This window comes from Aquarana catesbeiana, linkage group LG09, assembly GCF_042186555.1.
Source record: "Aquarana catesbeiana isolate 2022-GZ linkage group LG09, ASM4218655v1, whole genome shotgun sequence".
In the NCBI taxonomy this organism is placed as follows: domain Eukaryota; kingdom Metazoa; phylum Chordata; class Amphibia; order Anura; family Ranidae; genus Aquarana; species Aquarana catesbeiana.
Genome location: NC_133332.1, coordinates 36,346,863 through 36,365,922, shown reverse-complemented (window position 1 = coordinate 36,365,922; position 19,060 = coordinate 36,346,863). Strand labels below are relative to the sequence as shown.

The 19,060-nt window shown below is 42.8% G+C and overlaps 1 protein-coding gene across 2 annotated transcripts in view; it reads right to left on the bottom strand.

Annotated features, from left to right (window-relative positions):
- The window catches only part of LOC141107507 (major histocompatibility complex class I-related gene protein-like), a 114,128-nt gene that overhangs the window by 70,353 nt on the left and 24,715 nt on the right, over window positions 1–19,060 (bottom strand). The window contains exons 2-3 of one of the 2 annotated variants that reach the window (XM_073598277.1): window positions 17,807–18,058; window positions 13,150–13,425 (exon numbers count right to left, since the gene is read on the bottom strand). In XM_073598277.1, coding sequence (XP_073454378.1) covers window positions 13,150–13,425; window positions 17,807–18,058 — 528 coding nt within the window. The remainder of the gene's footprint in view (window positions 1–13,149; window positions 13,426–17,806; window positions 18,059–19,060) is intronic. The other variant, XM_073598278.1, reaches the window with a different exon arrangement.

The following is a 19,060-nucleotide window of genomic DNA, read 5'->3' as shown; positions in this document are numbered from 1 at the left end:
CCTGCCCGGACTCAGTCATGGCTGCCTGATACTGTCAGGTCCCACACTTACCAGACAGGTGAGTCCGCTTGGGCAGAGGGTAGGCTCCCTTACGTATCCGATTCTGGGCCCCTGGTAGAGTAGACAGGAGGCCCGCGAATGCGGAGTGGTATGAGGGCCTGAAGTGAGAGTCCTGGAACACTGTGGTCTGGCAAGCAACCGGTAGGTCTTCAGGCTGGATAGAGCAGATGCTGAGCAGGAGCTAATCAGGCAGGTCACACACAGGCAGAGGTCGGCAACGGGCTGGCAGCAACGGTACAAGGGATAAGGCAGAAACGAGGTCAAACAAGCCGGGGTCGGGTTCAGGCAGCAGTCAAGGAGGGTCCAAAGGCAAGCCGGGTCACAACGGGTAAACACTACGAAGATACAGGAACACAAAGATGATCACGGGACAAGGTACAAAGCTGTTTGATCAGGCAGCACCGGGACAGTGCAGAGGCAGGCTTCAAATAGACTGATTGGCGCCAAAACGCCGCGCACGTGCGCGCGCCGATTTGCCAAGGCGCGCCGCGCCCCCGCACGCGCCCGAGCACGCCTCCGACACCGGCGTGCACGCCCACACTACCGGGCATGTCAAAAGGTAACGCCCGCAAGCGGACGCGCGCTAACACGGACGCGCGCTAGCGCGAACGCACGAACGCCCAGACGCCACCCCGCATGCCACGGCCGATCGGCCCAGACACACCGGCGCCCCCAGGGACACGCGCCCCAGCACGAACAGGGACACGAGCGCCAACGCGCCCCCCGGCGCGCCCCGGCGCCCAACCAGGTAACCTTTCTGACAGGATTAGAGCTGGAGAGCACAAGTAGTATGTATGGAGCAGGGTTAACAATTAACTAGCTCTGACCCACTTATTAACCTAAGAGGTCATTACTTCTGTTAAGTACAGTCACAGATGGAGTTTCTTTGACACAGGCACAGGAGGAGGAGCATTTTTGGGGTTTTTTTGCAAGCTGTGGACTGAAGTCAAGGATTTTCTGAGACACTAATAAGCACATTTTTTTTGGCTGGTAAATGAACACAACCCCAATTCCAAAAAAGTTGGGACGCTGTGTAAAATCTACATAAAAACAGTATGCAATGATTTACAAATCTCATAAACCCATTTTTTAATCACAATAGAAAATAGAAAACATATCATATGTTTAAACTAAGAAAATGTACCATAATAAGAAAAAAAATTGTAATTTTGAAATTACTCTATAAATGTCTGGGAACTGAGGAGACCAGTTGCTGGAGTTTTGGGAGAGGAATGCTGTCCTATTTTTGCCTGAGCATATGCTGAGCCCTGATAAATGTCAAGCTAGGAGCATATAACAGGTAACAGTTCAGGTGTTCTGATTATGCAAAGAGTTCAAAGAACAAGAGCACATACCATGAGCAGGTCTGAGCAGAGCAGGTCAGCTGGGACTTGTAGTTCACTGCTGTAGATGTAGGTAGATGTTTGCTCGACCTTGTAGTTCACTGCTGCAGATGAGGATAGATGGTGTCTGGTGCTTGTAGTTCACTGCTGCAGGTGAGGATAGATGTCTGGTGCTTGTAGTTCACCGCTGCAGATGAAGGTACTACAGTAGAATCAGGCAAAGCATAGTCTAGGCAAGCTGGGTCATACACAGGAAGATCAGAGTCCAAACGGTACCGAATCAGAAGCAAGCAAACAGGGTCAAACGAGCCAGGTCATACACGAAATACACAGAGCAGATATCAACTGGATCAAACACAAAGTAAACTCTAACACGAGCAATGATTGAATGCTGATACAAGTGATTTAAAGGTGAGCTGGCCAATCATTGTTGTTTCCCAGGCAAAGGCTGTGTCAGGTGAGTTGTGCTGGGTCCTAAAGGGATCCTAGTACTGACAATAACAAGCCAGAAGGTTGCTATCCTCCTTTGGAGGATGCGGTGGCCATGGTTGCTAAAAAGAATGTGACATTTTGATTCATCTGACCACAGAACGATTTTCCACTTTGCAGCAGACCATTTTAAATGAGCTTTGGCCCAGAGAAGATTATGGTGTTTCTGGATTATGTTCAGATATGTCTTCCACTTTGGATGATAGAGCATTAACTTGCATTTTTGGATTGCACGGCAAACTGTGTTCTCAGACAGTGATTTTTGAAAGTACTGTATAAGGGCCTAAAGATCATAGGCATCCAATTCCGCGTTTCGTCCTTGTCCCTTGAGCACAGAGATTTCTCCAGATTCTGAGAATCTTTTGATGATATTATGTACTGTAGATGATGATATATTTGGAGCGTTTGCAACTGTATGCTGAGGAGCATTTTTTTGGAATTGTTTGACAATTTTTAGATGCAGCTTTTCACAGATTGGTAAACCTCTGCGCTTCTTTACTTCTGAGACACTCTGACTCTCTTAGATGCTATTTTTATACCCAATCATGTTACTGACCTATTGTCAAATAACCTAATAAGTTGCAAAATGTTCTTCCAGCTCTTACTTGTTGGTACCACTTATTTTGCCAGCTTTTTGTTGCCCCGTCCCATATGTTTTAAGACATGTTTCCTTTAATTTCAAAATTACCATATTTTTGATTAAAATGGTACATTTTCTCATTTTAAACATTTGATATATTTTGTATTTTCTGTTGTGAATAAAATATGGGTTTATGAGACTTGAAAATCACTGCATTCTGGTTTTATTTAGTTTACTAGACGTGTGCATGACGAAAACATTTGTTTCGTTTTGTTTTGATTTTTTAATCTAGCTATTTGGTTTAGTTCAATTCAGTTGATTCATTCAATTCGTATTCAGAATTTTCGAATTTTCTTTGAATTTGACGATTTTTTTTTTAGTTTTGAAATGTTCAAATTTTCGAATTGGTCGAAACGAAAATGTTATATTTGTTTGCGATTTGAATGCAGCAAAGTTAACAAACAAAAGAAAAATCTTCATCAAATGATTACGACTCTTTAAATCACCTTTGGCTTAACAAAAACAGCATTATTTCGAAATGGTACTCTAATAACACACACAGTCTTTGATGTCAGCATTATGTGTAGTTAAAATTCGACTTGAATTTCAGTCTGAATTTCCGAAATTTGGATGAATTTTGTTACGTTATTCGGAGCATTCGGTAAAATTTGTTTATATTGTAATTCAGGTATTCGGATATATCCGAATCTCCGAATAACGAAAAATTTGTCCGAATATTAATTCGGAACGAAACAAACCGTACATGTCTAGAGTTTACACAGCATCCCAACATTTTTGCAATAGGGGTTGTATGTAGGTGGTTTGAGGACTGCTTTATTTCACATTGCTACATTTATGGACTTTTCTTATTAATTTCTTCTATTATTCTTATTCGGCTTTCTTCTATTATCCTTCTCCCTGGAATCTTCACAGAACTCAGCTTATTGCCTCTCCAGCTCTTCTAAACTTCTCCTGTTCCCTGGTCCAGAAGGCAGGGCTATGATAAGCTATTATTGAGTCCTGACTATTGGAGCAGAGAATAGAAGAAGGGGAGCGATGTGGAGCTGCAGTATCCTGAGTACTATGAAGAATCCACGCTGTTTGTACTGTAAGACAGAGGGTCACTTACTACTGCACACTGTTCCCTGTGTCACCACTGACCTCTGAACTCTGCATCACTTACTTTTGACTCCTGAACTAATTAGTAATAGACATGTGCAGAACGAAAAAATTTGTTTTGTTGTGATTCGTTATTTAAATAATTTTGTTTGGTTAAATCCATTAAATCCATTAAATTCATTAAATTCATTTTTGGAATTTCTTTAGTTTATACATTTTCTAATTAAAATCGGCATTCAAATTCAACTTTATTCTATTTGAAATCTGAATAAGGTTATATTCTAATTTATTATATTGTTTTTTCTATTCTATTATTTTCCATTCTATTTTATTCTCTTATTTGTATTCAAATGTATTCTATTCGAAATATTTCAGAAGACGGTTATATTATTTCTAATTTATTCTATTGTTTTATTTATTCTATTCTTTTCTATTCAGTTCTTTTCTATTCTATTCTAACCTATACTATTGAAATGCAAATTTATTCTATTCGAAATTTAAATTTCGGAATATGGTTATATTTTTTTCTAATTTATTCTATTGAATTCTATTCTATAGTTTTTTTATTGTATTATTTTCTTTTCTATTATAATCTTTTCTATTCTATTATTTTCTATTATTTTCAAATGTACTGTATTCTATTCAAATTTGAATTCATTCTATTTCAAAATTTGAATTTTGGAAGACAGTTATATTCTAATTTATTCTAGTCTATTCTATTGTTTTTTTCTATTCTATTATTATTTTCTATTCTCTTTTGTTCTATCTATTCTAATCTATTCTATTCAAATTCAAATGTTTTCTTTTCAAAATTTGAATTTCGAAAGATGGTTATATTCTTTTTATTTTATTCTATTCTAGACTATTGAATTCTATTTTACTGTTCTATTCTATTCTGTTATATTCCATTCTATCGACTTCTATTCCATTCTATCTAGTCTATTTATACTATGCTTTTGTTTTTTTTTAATTCTATTCTATTCTTCTGTATTCTATTGTATTATTTTCTATTGTATTCTTTTCTATTGTATTCCAGTCTATTATATTCAAATTTGAATTCATTGTATTTTAAATTTGAATTTTGGAAGAAGGTTATATTGTTACTAATTTATTCTATGCTATTGTTTTTTCTGTTCTATTCTTTTCTATTTTATTATATTCTCTTATTTTCTATTCTATTGTAATCTATTCCGTTCAAATTCAAATGTATTCTATTCAGAATTTTTATTTTGGAAGATGGTTATATTATTTTTATTGTATTCTATTCTATTGAATTTTAGTCTACTGTTTTTTCTATTCTATGCTAATCTATTCTATATAAATTAGAATATATTCTATTTGAAATTTGAATTTTGGAAGATGGTTATATTTTTTCTAATCTATTCTGTTCTGTTGAATACTATTCTATTTTTTTTATTCTACTCTATTATTTTCTATTCTATTCTATTATTTTCCATTCTATTCCAATCTATTCTCTTCAAATTTGAATTCATTCTATTCAAAATTCGAATTTTGGAAGAAGCTTATATTCTTACTAATTTATTCTATTCTATTTTTCTATTCTATTCTTTTCTATTTTATTCTATCTCTTATTTTCTATTCTATTCATTTCTATTCTATTGTAATCTATTCCATTTGAATTCAAATGTATTCTATTCAAAATTTAAATTCGGAAGATGGTTATATTCATTTTATTTTATTCTATTCTATTGAATTATATTCCACTAGTTTTTCTATTCTATTCTTTTCTATTCTATTCTAATCTATTCTATTTGAATTAGAATGTATTCTATTTGAAATTTGAATCTCTGAAGCCGGTTATATTTTTTATTTTATTCTATTCTATTGTTTTTTTTTCTATTCTATTCTTTTGTGATATTCAACCTTTTACTCCCTGCACCTAGGAAACTTAAATCAAAACGAATAATTCACACAGCAGCAAAACTTCCTGGACAAGATAAATTATTTGCCTGGTATACTAACTTTCCAAAACAATATAAATTGTGAGCTGCGTTATGACGTGAATGATGATCAAAAAAAGCAGTGTGGGGGGCGTGGCTTGATCATGGCGGAGGGAGGACGCTTACTGCTAGATCTCCCGACTCCCGACCCGCAAAAAGCGACTGCAATGCCCTTATAACTACACCCTGCACAGTGTCATGACATACCGCAAACGTATGAAGACAAGGGGGACACCGAAAGCTACATCAACGGCCCCGATTAGCAGATACTTCCAGGAGAAAGCACGATCTACGGCATCCCCGGTAGGAACACATGGCAGACAAAAGCCCGCGAATACAGCTTCCCTGGACATAGCGGCATCACAGCGCCCTGTGCCCAGCTCCCTGGAGGGACTGCCATCGCTATTGAACCCATTGCCAAACGCCCCAGGTTTATCGGGATCCCCCGCACAGTCTTCACAAATAGACGCTGACATCAGAGCCCTGCACCGTGCACTACCCACGAAAGCAGGCATGGAGGCTCTGGTCATGCGGTGGAAGAACAGCACAGGTGCGACTTCCAGGAGCTCCGCTCTGAGGTCAACGTACTTGATGACAGACTGAGCAAAGAGGAATTTGAGATGAGTGCCTTGGAGCTCCGTGTCACTCATCTGGAGAGAGAACACACTACATTCCAAGGTCATCAGGCCGGTGTCCAGCTCCATGCAGAGGACTTGGAAAACCAGAGCCGACGCATTCATTTGCATATCTGGGGGTTGCCCAAGGCAACGGGCCCCGAAAACCTTCAGGACACTATCCAGGTGATCCTGCTTAGAGTGCTGGACACCGATGCCCCCACTAGCCTGGAATTCGACCGGGTGCACAGAGCGTTGGGTTTTAAGCTAACTGAACAGGACTGACCTCGGAATGTAATTTGCCACCTACAAAGGTACACCCAGAAAGAGCAGATCATCCGCGCTGCATGGGCGAAGTGCCAGATAGACTTCGATGGTGCTCAAATCGCCATCTTCCTGGATGTCTCTAGAGCCACCCTGCAAAGAGGGGCCATGCTGAAAACCCTGTTGGAACCACTGCGCTGTGCAGCCTTGCCATACCGCTGGGGCTTCCTGCTGCATCTAACGGTCCACAAGAACAACGCATCATTCACTTTAAGACGCCACTCGGATCTCCCGAACCTGTTCGCCTTCTTGGACATGGAGCCCATACATCTCCCTGACTGGCTGAGCCCACTACCTAACAGGGACTCCCACTATCCACCTTGGGCGCCCAGGCCGGTTCCACCCTGTCGCCCAGCCAGACATAGGAGAGGAGACCAGATGCCGGCACGGTGCAGGACCCTGAACTGTGAAGTCCAGAGAGCTACGAATGTACGTAAGTGGAACTTAATTGAGACTGTCCAGGGCTGATCTAACACATGGAGCATGGACATATAATGCTGCCTTTGTCACTTTCTCTAGTGGGGAGGCCCGAGGACCCTACCTCTAAAAGCCTCAGAGAATCCCATTACCCCTGACAGCAGTTCAATCCCACCTCCCTTCCATGAAACTGCTAATACACACCTTCCTTCTGGTCTCCCGCATATCACAACACAGAACTATGGAAGGAGACCAGAAACCACACAAGAACCCCTCCAGCAGTGACAGTTCTCCATTCTGAGAGGGGAGCATGCATGGGGTTATGACTGGGGCTGTTTGTTTGTGTGGAGGAGTGGGCGGGTGCAGGGGAATTTGTGCAGCTCCAGAGGCTCGTTGCAGTGGATGGACGAGACGGACGGGTAGGGAATATGCAATGTAATGTGGAAAATGCTTGTCGATTTGCCAAGCTCCCTTGGACACAGGCTTTCTCATAACTACCATCTGGGCATCAGTACCTCTCTCCACCCCCCCTTGCCGCTCATCTCCTTCCCCCATCCCTGAACCCCCTCATCCTTCCCCCCTCCCTCTCCTTTTGTCTCTCACCACTCCCCCCTTCCTCTCCTCCCCCCATGCCCCTCCCCTCCTCCCCTCTCCTTCTGCTCCCCTCTATCTGGCAGTCCCATGCCTATTTAGTTCCACTAAGTCTTCTTTTTCCCATCCTTTTTGGAATATAATTTTTACATGGGGTTCTTCCTGTAAGTTTACTGTTTGTTGCACAGCAACTTCCTGTAAGTTTACTGTTTGTTGCACAGCCCCAAGCAGCACTGGTGGTTAACCCTTTTTTTTTTTGTTCGAAAGGTGCATGTAGACACAGCATTTTCCCCAAACCTGATGTCTATAGAGGGATTTGGGGAACATTTTTGTCCCTCCATGACCCTGGCTAGTGTTAATTGGCTGAGGCTCTTCTAAGGAAAGTTGATCAGTCAGGATGGATTCTTTTCAGGCCAATGTCAGTAGGTGCAGGATCTACATCGTTGCTTCAGAAGCTAGTCCAAAGGATCAAGTCAGGTCCTTGAGGGTCAGGATCCACACACATTAATATTCCTATAACAGGCAGCAGTAAAGTATGCTGAGCTAGGAAGTTACTGTTTGCTTGACAATCCTGATCTTTGTGGTCCTTGAAGACCGGAGTTGGACACCCCTGAGCTTACTTATTGATTAACCTGGAACAAACACGCAAAGCTCAGACTTTTCCAACTTCATTGCTGCATGTTCATTTCAGGTCAGGCCTTTATTAGTTTAGGCCTTCAATAGTTCAGGCCTTAAACAGCCTCAGTGCCTGTTTCTTCAACTACCACTACTGTGTAAGGGGTTCTTTGCTGAATTTTAGACTTGTGTTGTTGGCATCAGTTTGAGCATTTACGGTTCCGCAACAAAATAAAGTGTGAAATCAGTCCCGGCTGCCTCCTCCTGAGAGGTAGGTTGCGGTAGATGGAATGGGCCACGCTGATTATTAGATATTCATGTGCTGTTTATTGATATTCGCCTCTTTGGGCATTTATGTTACTCACAGTATATGCTAAATGTTTTTGCAAATAAGGTGGGTGGGGATAGGGAGTTTCTAAACCCTGCTGTGTACAACCACTTTCCCCACATAGGGTTGCACCCGTTAATTGGCTTCATATTTGAGGTCACTGGGGTGCATTGAGACTAGGTCTCACATATGCGCATAGCGTATTAGTTGTTTCTTGCCTTTGTTCTTTCTTAATTTTCCTCTCACCCTACCCTTTTTTTTTTTTACCTCCTGCCTCTGCCAGCTCTCACCATGACCACGGGTAGAAATGAGCCCGTTTGTCTGCTCTCTATTAATGTGAAGGGGCTAAACACCCCAGAGAAATGCACCATTGTGATGGCTAATCTGAAACATATGAAAGCTCACATTTGTTTTCTGCAGGAGATGCATTTTCGTGCCGATAAAACACAGTCTCCGAAACTGTCATTTTCTGACGGCATACCATGGGTGCTCGTCGGACTCCAAGTCAAGGGGGTGTGCATCTTGATCCGCAAAACAATTCAGTGGTTGGAGAAGGAGAAGTGGAGCAATACAGAGGGTAGGGCGCTGTTCGTAAAGGGGGTTCTTCAGTCACGCTGGTGAACCTATACCTCCCAAATACAAACCAGATCACTTTTCTGGATCCAATCTTGACTGAGCTTGGAGAGTTTGTGGAAGGGGCAGTGATTCTGGGAAGCGATATGAATTTCATCATGGACCTGGCCCTGGACTCGTCCAGGAAAACCTCCCAGCTCTCCTATGCAGCGTTGAAACGCCTAAAGAGAAGCTTTTATGCCTTCCCCCTAGTAGACGTATGGCGGATTCTTCATCTGAACCATAAGGATTACATGTTCTACTCGCACCCCTACGGCACATACACCCGAATTGACCTTATTATGACACCCCAATCCCTCCTATCCAGGGTTACATCGGCCTCTGTTGGCTCAATAACATTTTCAGACCATGCACCGGTTATGGTGGACATAGACCTCTTACAACCCACTACCAAACAGTGGACGTGGAAGATTAGCGACTCTTTAATCCAAATGCCCGAAGTAGCAGAGGAGGTGTCTAGGGAACTATGGCAGTTCTTTGCCGAAAACCTAAACCCGGAGGTAGCCCCCAACAATGGTTTGGGAGGCACATCAGGGGTCGCTTAATAAAGATAGGATCCCGAATCAAGAAAGCTAGAGAGCAACAGATTATCAAACTTCTGGACGAGATCTGGTCCTTGGAGGCCACTCATAAAAAATCTAGCTACCCTAGCTCTGGCAGATTTAACAGCCTTGCGAAATCAGTTGCGCACCCTGGCTCAACACAGGGCAAAGGAGGTGATTGCCAAATGCAGGAAAACGTTCTACATGCACAGTAACAAATATGGCAACCTGCTGGCACGGGCTCTAAGAGACCAATGAGCTTGAACGTTTATCCCCGAAATCTACACTGACACTCACAATAAGGTTCATACTACAGAAGCCATAGCAGACCAGTTCCAAAGGTACTATACCTCTCTCTACAATCTCTAATGCCCAACTTTCGATCGGGGGATACTCATGGAACAGAGCAATATACAAAACTACCTCCGAAGATCGGGTCCACTTCACCTCTCAGATGAGGAGCTAACTGAATTAGAGAAACCCATCTCAGCAGATGAGGTGGCCTTGGCGATGTTGCGCATGCAACTGGGTAAAGCCCTGGGTCCAGATGGATACTCTCTTTTATATTACAGGACCTTTGGGGAGCTTCTGACCCCACATTTCCTCTCAGCATACAATGGAACGGCCCTCACAAGAGATACCCTACGCGCACATACTGCGGTGATCCCAAAGGAGGGGAAAGACCCTCTACTTTGCCAAACTATCGGCCGATCACCCTGTTAAATGTGGATCTTAAAATGTTCACGAAAATCCTCTCCACACGGCTGATAGATCTGATCCCACAATTGATTCATTCCGACCAAGTGGGATTTGTCCCCACGAGGGAGGCATGCGACAACACAACCAAAGCGATCAACCTAATCTATGCAGTGCGGAAACAGGAAATCCCGATTGTGCTCCTGTCGACGGACGCTGAAAAAGCGTTTGACAGGGTGAGCTGGCCCTTTTTATTTGAGACCCTTCGGTGCATAGATCTAAGGGAGCGAATGATGAATTTGGTCCAAGCAATTTATTCCTGCCCATCGGCACAGGTTAAGGTCAATGGTCATCTTTCACCATCATTCCCGATAACAAATGGGACAAGACTGGGGTGTCCCCTATCGCCTCTGATATTTATTTTGACCCTCAAACACTTTCTGAGGTTTATCAGAGACAACCCGAATATCTCGGGTCTACGATTGGGTACCATCTTATCCCCCCAAAAATAGTGGCATTTGCAGACGATCTGCTATTTTTCTTGACCAGTCCATTGGTTTCTATCCCGAACCTGCTGGCAGAACTAAAGACATATGAAAAGCTGTTGCTCTTCCGCATTAATTACCAGAAATCTGAGGCGTTGGAGGTTGCCCTGCCACCATCCCTAGCTGCGCTGATTAGAGAAGACTTCCCCTTTAGTGGGCCTCATCCCACATTAAGTACCTAGGCATCCTTCTGCCCAGTAGAGTAGAAGAAATTTTTCCTCTCAACTCCCCCCCTCCTGACAGCTATAAAAAAAAAGATCTCCAGAACTGGCATAAGGGGATGTTCTCCTGGTTTGGACATTGTGGCATAGTAAAAATGAACATCATGCCTGGGCTATTGTACCACTTCCAGGCACTCCCTATACAGATCCCGGCATCTTTCCTTAAAGAGCTGAATAGAACCTTCGTCACATTTTTCTGGACCCAAAAACCCCCCCGCCTGGCCCAGACCATCTTGCGACTCCCCAAGTTGAGGGGAGGTATCGCTTTGCCGGATGCTAACCTCTATCTAACAGCATGCCATCTGACTCGGGTTCTGGACTGGTGTCGACATGGAGCCCTAAAGCAGTGAGTACAAATAGAGCACACCCTAACGGAGACCCAGTTGGAGTCGCTGCCCTGGTGCCAAAAGCTCCTGCCAAACCTAATACTGAACCACCCTACGGTGGGAGAAACATGGCAAATTCCCCTTAAAGCTTTCAGCAACTTCTCAGTCGCACCGCTACCGTCCCCACTCACTCCCATTGTCGGAATCCTGGCCTTTGTTACGGGGCTTAAGGACTCTAGATTTCTAGAGTTGTTGGAGGTTGAATGATCACAGGCAAGACACTTCCTTGTTAATGGCCAATGGAAGAACAGGCAACAAATCACTGATGATCCTGACGGGACTGTCGTTCTGGCAAAAGATACAGCTAGCCCATTTTATTGGCTCCCTGCCTTCACTGGTGGCATTTAGGAGGCAACTAACCTCCTTCGAACTGATGAGTTTGGAACAAACCCCACTGAGACATGCTATCTCCCTGACCTATCAACTACTAATAGCCCAACCCCCAGACTTTAGACCTCCCTATATAACCAAATGGGAACGTGACCTGGGGGTGCAATTCACGGAGAAACAAATAGATAGGCTCTTTCTTTTCACTCATAAAACCTCTATCTGCGTCAGACACCAGGAAGCGGGATTTAAACTACTATCCCGGTGGTATTACACTCTGAATAGACTACACAAGATGTTCCCCCAGAGTGTGGACCTGTGTTGGAGATGTGGAGAGGTGTCTGGCTCGCTCCGACCGAGAGACCCCTGAATTCTTCTTTCTACATCATCACAAGATCCCTACTAAGGTCTACAGGAAATCCATTATCCCCCTCCTGCTTACAAGCGGGATAAGAGCTGCATCCTCTTGCTCTGCAAAAAAAAGACACAGCCCCCAACGGTGGCCGTATCATTGAAAAAAATATCGGAGATAAAGGCAAAATGTGGATAAATGTGGAAGATCTGGTGGCCACGGAGAAAGGCCTCAGTGAGCAATTTTCAAAAAAATGTTTTTTTGCATGAATTAGTTTAGTTTAGGAATATAGCGAGCTGTTGATCTAACTTCTCAGTAACACGATGCTCTTCTATGCTCCCCGGATGGGGATGGTGAGGCCAGACAGAGGTATATGCATTTTCCCAACTGCCCCCCCACGAAGGGGAGAGTCCCCCCTTTCTTCCCCCTTTTTTTTATCTCCCCTTCCTTCCCTCTCTATTCTTTGTTGCTAACTTTTTCTTTCTTATTATGGGTTGCTGTTACCGTTTTTACATGTAATACAGTGTAAAAAAAATGGACATGTGAGATGCAGAACCTCCCTATCCTTCTGCAACTTGGTGAAAACCCAAATATGGTGAACTTTTTCTGTATGACTACATTGATTGTAATATCGATTGCCTTTGGGGGAGTTTACTGTTAGCTTTATACATATCATTGTGATGGGTTCTGTGTTTCCACATGCTTATCCTCTTAAATAAAGAATTTACAAAAAAAAAAGCCAGTGTGAAAATTTTGCTGAAAAAAAAAAATACAAATTTCCCCTTCAGGTCCTCTATCTAAACAAGCAAATTACACTTGCAGTATCTGAATATACATAAATGTCAGCTTGCTATGGAACAATCTTACTCAGTGATATGTTCTTTATATAGGCTTTTGTTTTCTCTACCAAATATTTCATGCAGCTTTAGTTGCCTTTTACTTGCCATAGCTAAAGAGAAAAAGGTAAAAGGTGTATATTAGATATCATATTTCAATAGGTTCTCACCTTTTTTCTCCAACTCAAAGCTTGCATATTTGAGGTAACTATGTATCTGTTCAGTGCATAAAATTTCTAAACCATATTTGTTGCGAGAGCCATAAGCAGTATTTTTGTTGTAGTGCTGGGCTATAACTTGAGTCTGAAAGGTCATAGGTATATAGAGTATCTGATCTTTATCAAACACGATAAAATCCTTCCCATTTTGTGCAAACTTCAAATATCCATCATATTTTCCATCTCCATCCATTGTGCAGCCTGACATCTGCTGGTAAACATTCTCTCCTGAATAGAAAAGAAATTGGTGTCACTGGACTGTTATCCTCAAGAGCTGCCTTAAGATTTTTTCGGGCCTATATGGCCCTTTTACTTCTCCCCTGCTTATCTAATGGATGCTGTACATAAAAGAGGGTACAGTACAGTTAACAGACAGACATAACATTTCTCTGCATGTAGTTATAAACTCTTGCAAAAAAACTGAGAATTATTATTTTTAGTTAAAGCCCAGCTTTGGGCATCATCATTTGCATAGCTTTGCAGTCCCTACTAGCTCGTTACATCTAATTTGGGCTAATTTGTCTTTATTAATTAGTCTTGCTCCAGTAAAAAGTGTAATAAACTGACTCCTCCAATCCCCCAAATAGTATAGCTGCCTCTGTACTTCTGGGCATTTGCCTACATTAGATAGTCTGGTAAAATAGAAAACAGTTCCTGTTGTTGTATCTCCACTCACAATCTTTGATTTAGTATTTACTAAGCAGATATATATAATATTTTGCCCTTGTTGTTTTAACTTTGAATAGTAAAACATTTTTTCTGCCAGTAAATACCTTATACAGCCCACTTCCTGTTTCTTAGCCTAGGCTTATGACATGTGCACAGCTCTCACTCTCCTGAAAGATTGCCAGGAAGGGAGGGGGATGAGTCATAAGATGGCCAATGAGAGCTTCAGGGCTGCAGAGCTGGAGGTGTGCCTTTGTAAATCCAGGAAGTGAACAGACAGAAGCTTCAGTTGCCCACAGTTAAAATGGCTGCAGCCAGAGATTTCTGCAGCATATTTGGCAATTACAGAATCACAGTAAATATAAAATAATATCAAAAGTGGTTGGGGGGAAGCTTAAGAAGGGCAAAGATGTTTTTATTACAAATTGTGTGAGCAGACTGAGGTTCCTCCCCTAGAGAATAAAATAGTGGTAGTTCCGGTTTTTATGTCACACGATATTACCGCAAAGGTGAATTTTAGGGCAAACAAATGCAATAAATTACCCAAATGTTTGATAAAATATAAAACATGAGGTTGCACCGAGTAAATAGATACCCAACATGCCAAACCTTACATTTTTGTGAGCCCATGAAATGGCGTCAAACTTCAGTACCCTATATTTTCTGTAGGGGACACTTCAAAAGCCCCCTATAGGTATCAGTTTAGTGTTACGGAGGAGGTCTTGTATTAGAATTATTGCTCTCACTCCGGCGTGCGTGGCGATATGTAACGTGTATTGCAATCAACATTTTCACGCGTTGGTGCCCCAACGCATGCATTTACGTTCGTGCACGTGTATATGTGAAGTTGTGGGACCTCTCATTTTTTTGGAGGGGGAGATTTTTTGTGCTTGGCTGTAACTTTTATTTTTGCAAAAAAAATTTTTTTTTTACTTTACTTTTTTTATTCATCAAATAGGGGTTCCCTATGTGATGATTTTTAGGTGACAGGTTCTCTTTATTGAGATATGCAGGGTCTAAAAGACCCTGCATATCTCCCCTGTGCTCCACTGAATGTTTTGCAATGCCGATCGCATTGCAAAACATAATTCCCCGGCTGAGCTAGCCGGGGACACCGAGCGCTTGACCCAGAAGTGACGTCAGGGATGTCACATTCCGGGCCTCCCCTTTCGGATAAAGGGGAGGAGAGCAGATGTGTGTCCCCTCTTCTCCTTCCCCTCCAGCTACCAGCACCCGCCATGGGGCTCTCAGACCCACAGATGGGCAAACAGAGCCAGGTAAGCATGGTGGGGAGCGGTGGCAGGGGGTGGCACCAGTACCAGGGGTGTGTGAGGGCACTGGTGAGACTGCATAGGCACTGGTGAGACTGCATCTCATAGGCACTGGTGAGACTGCATGGGCACTGGTAGGCTGCATCTCATGGCACTGATAGGCTGCATCTGATGGGCTCTGGTGAGGCTGCATTGACCTCTTGTATCATGTCTGCAGTCTCTGACCATCTCCTGTACTATGTCTGCAGTCTCTGACCATCTCTTGTAGCATGTCTGCAGTCTCTGACCATCTCCTGTACTATGTCCGCAGTCTCTGACCATCTCCTGTATCATGTCTGCAGTCTCTGTCCATATCTTGTATCATGTCTGCAGTCTCTGACCATTTCCTGTACCATGCCTGCAGTCTCTGACCATCTCCTGTATCATGTTTGCAATCTCTGACCATCTCCTGTACTATATCCGCAGTCTCTGACTATCTCTTGTAGCATGTCTGCAGTCTCTGACCATCTCCTGTATCATGTCTGCAGTCTCTGTCCATATCTTGTATCATGTCTGCAGTCTCTGACCATTTCCTGTACCATGTCTGCAGTCTCTGACCATCTCCTGTATTATGTCTGCAGTCTCTGACCATTTCCTGTACCATGTTTGCAGTCTCTGACCATCTCCTGTATCATGTCTGCTAGAGGTACACCAAATGGAAATTTTCCTAATACTATTAGCAGTATGTTTAAGTAAAAGATTATAGTGTATGAAATTACTGCGCTAACCCAAATAGTGATAAAAGCAGCTACCAAAAAAAGTGACAACATTTTAGGAAAATGTATAATGAATTGTACCGCTAAAGTGATCCCAAACCAAATGCAATATGTCATACAGTGAGAAAAACATATACTAATATATTGTAACATATAATGGTATAAAACATGTATAGTAACATGAAAATGTGCTAAAAAAAGGGAAAAATGAAAATAAAAATAAAAGTCCCACAGGTCTGAACCAATGATGGATCACTATATCATGAAGTGAGTTCAAATGAGATAAAGCATGAAAATAGTCCACCCTTGTAGTAGAATTGGTGTTCAGAAGTAGGATGAAACATCCACGATGCCACACATAACACCAGGGATGGTGCGACCTCCACCAAGGATAAGGAGTAAATACTCTTACTGAATGAAGTGGACTCTCATGCCAGCAACAGTGAGTCAATCACGCTTAAAATGCCAGAACGTGGAACTCCAATGATGAACCCTGGAACTCACACGGATGTAGGTAAAGCTGGAATGGCGATCAATCCAAGTGTACATGATAAGAGCAAGACACTTTCATCCAAAGGGATATGGAAAGAAAAAGATGTCTCCATATGGTATAGATCGAAACGGATGGGTTTTATTTAAAATACCAGCATCAATCCATAAATGTAAATGTAAAATTGTGATCACAGAGTAAAAGCAATGTGGGGAGCTGAGGAGCAAAGACCGACGCATTTTGTCCCAATAGACTTCAACTGGGGCATAAAACAGCTCCCCTACATTGCCCATATTTATAAAGAATGGGTCCAAAAATAATGAGCCAATCACAGACAGTGTGACTCGGCACATGGTCATCAATGCAGTGACAGAGTGCCAAACTTCTCAGCCAGGTAGACCGGCACTCTGTCACTGCATTGATGACGTGACTGCGCTTTGGCCACAATGGGACTTGGACATCACGTATGTGGCCATGTGACTGGTGTCGCTCCGCTCATGGATTTCCAGAGCAAGGCGTGCAACTCACGCCGGCGGCAGCACTTCCTGTTTTGGTGCCATGTGCTGAGCCACACTGTCCGTGATTGGTTCATTATTTTTGTACACATTCTTTATAAATATGGGCAATGTGGGGGAGCTGTTTTATGCCCCCCAGTCGAAGTCCATTGGGACAAAATGCGTCGGTCTTTGCTCCTCAGCTCCCCACATTGCATTTACTCTGTGATCACAATTTTACATTCACATTTATGGCATCTTTTTCTTTCCATATACCTTTGGTTGAGAGTGTCTCTCTTATCGTCTACACTTGGATTGATCACCACTCGAGTTCCAGCTTTACCTAAATCCATGTGAGTTCCAGGGTTCATCATTGGAGTTCTAAGTTCTGGCATTTCAAGCATGATTTACTCACTGTCGCTGGCATGCGAGTCCACTTCATTCTGTAAATTTAAATTTTTTAAAATTTTTAAAAAACTGTCAGTTTGGTTTTCGGCTAAGTGCATCCTGCATTTTCGATTTTGGTTTCGGCACCAAAAGTTCCATTCGGTGCACCCATAATTTTTCTCTTGTTTTTGCGTGCGATTCCACCTTGATATCAATAAAGAACGCTAGGGGTCTTGTATGAAATTTGGGGGACCCCACACATTTTTGTTCTGTGATGTCTCCTTAAAAACCATACCAGACTCCAGAGATCTGTTATGGAATTTGGGGGACTCACATTGTTTTTTTTAAGCTATTCTTCTGGTTACATTCAACTGTCAGTCATAATCCCTGAAGAGGTTTTATATTCTACATGGCCTAGTTGCTTCAAAAGCTCAGACTGTTTGTATCACTTGCCTTAATCAGGCCATCTATTAGTACCATAAGCCAAACCAAAAACACACAAGCAAAGGGAAGGGTTACAACACAGAATATAATCACAATACCTACCATGTGTTTGATTTAAAACACTATTTACGAACTTAACATGATGTTTGTGAGCCAGCTCAGCATTTTGGAGATTTAACGTCAGATCTATCCAGTATTCAGCATTAACATTCCCTTTTAAGCTGGACTGAAAAATACGGGTTTCATCGCTGTAACTTGCCAACTCCACATGATCGATATACACTTTAATGGAATATGCTGGAGATCCAATAGGGTTTGGAATAATCGAGAGGTAACGTCGGTGGCTGTGTGATTCTGTAAAAGAGAGGACCACATGTAAAAAAAGTGCCCAAAGGAAGAACAGTTTCTTTGCCAAAAGCAATCCAGTTCTCCATTTCATAGTCCATTGCAGTACTGGAAAATGAAAAAGGAGAAACTGGTTTGTTTATCAAGAACTGTTCTTCATTTAAACCCTTTTCTTTGAGGCCCAGAGAAGCATTAAAACATCAGAAGTTGCAGGTCCACAATTATATGGATAATTCAAATATATCACATATATTGTATGCATAGTATGCCCATGTCCATTGTAACCACTTCCCTCCCGGCAAAATGACGGCCGGGCAGTGGTTCAGTTATCCAACCGGACATCATATGTCGTGATCAGGATAACAAGCCTGCTCGCATCCATGGGGGAGCGCAGCGCGGCGATCAGTGGTGCGGCGTGTCAGTCTGATACACCACAACTCCAACCTAGGTAAAGAGTCTCTGACAGAGACTCTTTACCACGTGATCAACTGTGTCCAATCACAGCTGATCATGGTGTACACAGGAAAAGCCATGTATCAGCTTTTCCTCACTCGCATCTGACAGACGCGAGTAGAGGAGAGCCAATTGGCTGCTCTCCTGACAGCGGGGGTCTGCGCTGGTTGATTATCAGCGCAGCCCCCTCGAGGATGCCCACCCAGGACCACTAGGGATGCCCACCACTGATGGCCACCAGGGATGCCAATCAGTGTCCATTAATAATGCCTGCCAGTGCCTCCTTATTAGTGACGCCCATCAGTGCCATCAGTGTCCATCAGTGCCACCCATAAGTACCCATCAGTGCAGCCTTTTAGTGTCCATCAGTGTTGCCTATCAGTGCCCATGAGTGCCTATCAGTGCCACCAATCAATGCCCATCAGTGCCACCTATCAGTGCCCATTATCAGTGCCACCTCATTGGTGCCACCTCATCAGTGCCATCTAATCAGTGCCCGTCAGTGCAGCCTCATCAGCGCCAATTAGTGAAGGAGAAAACTTACGTATTTAAAAAAAT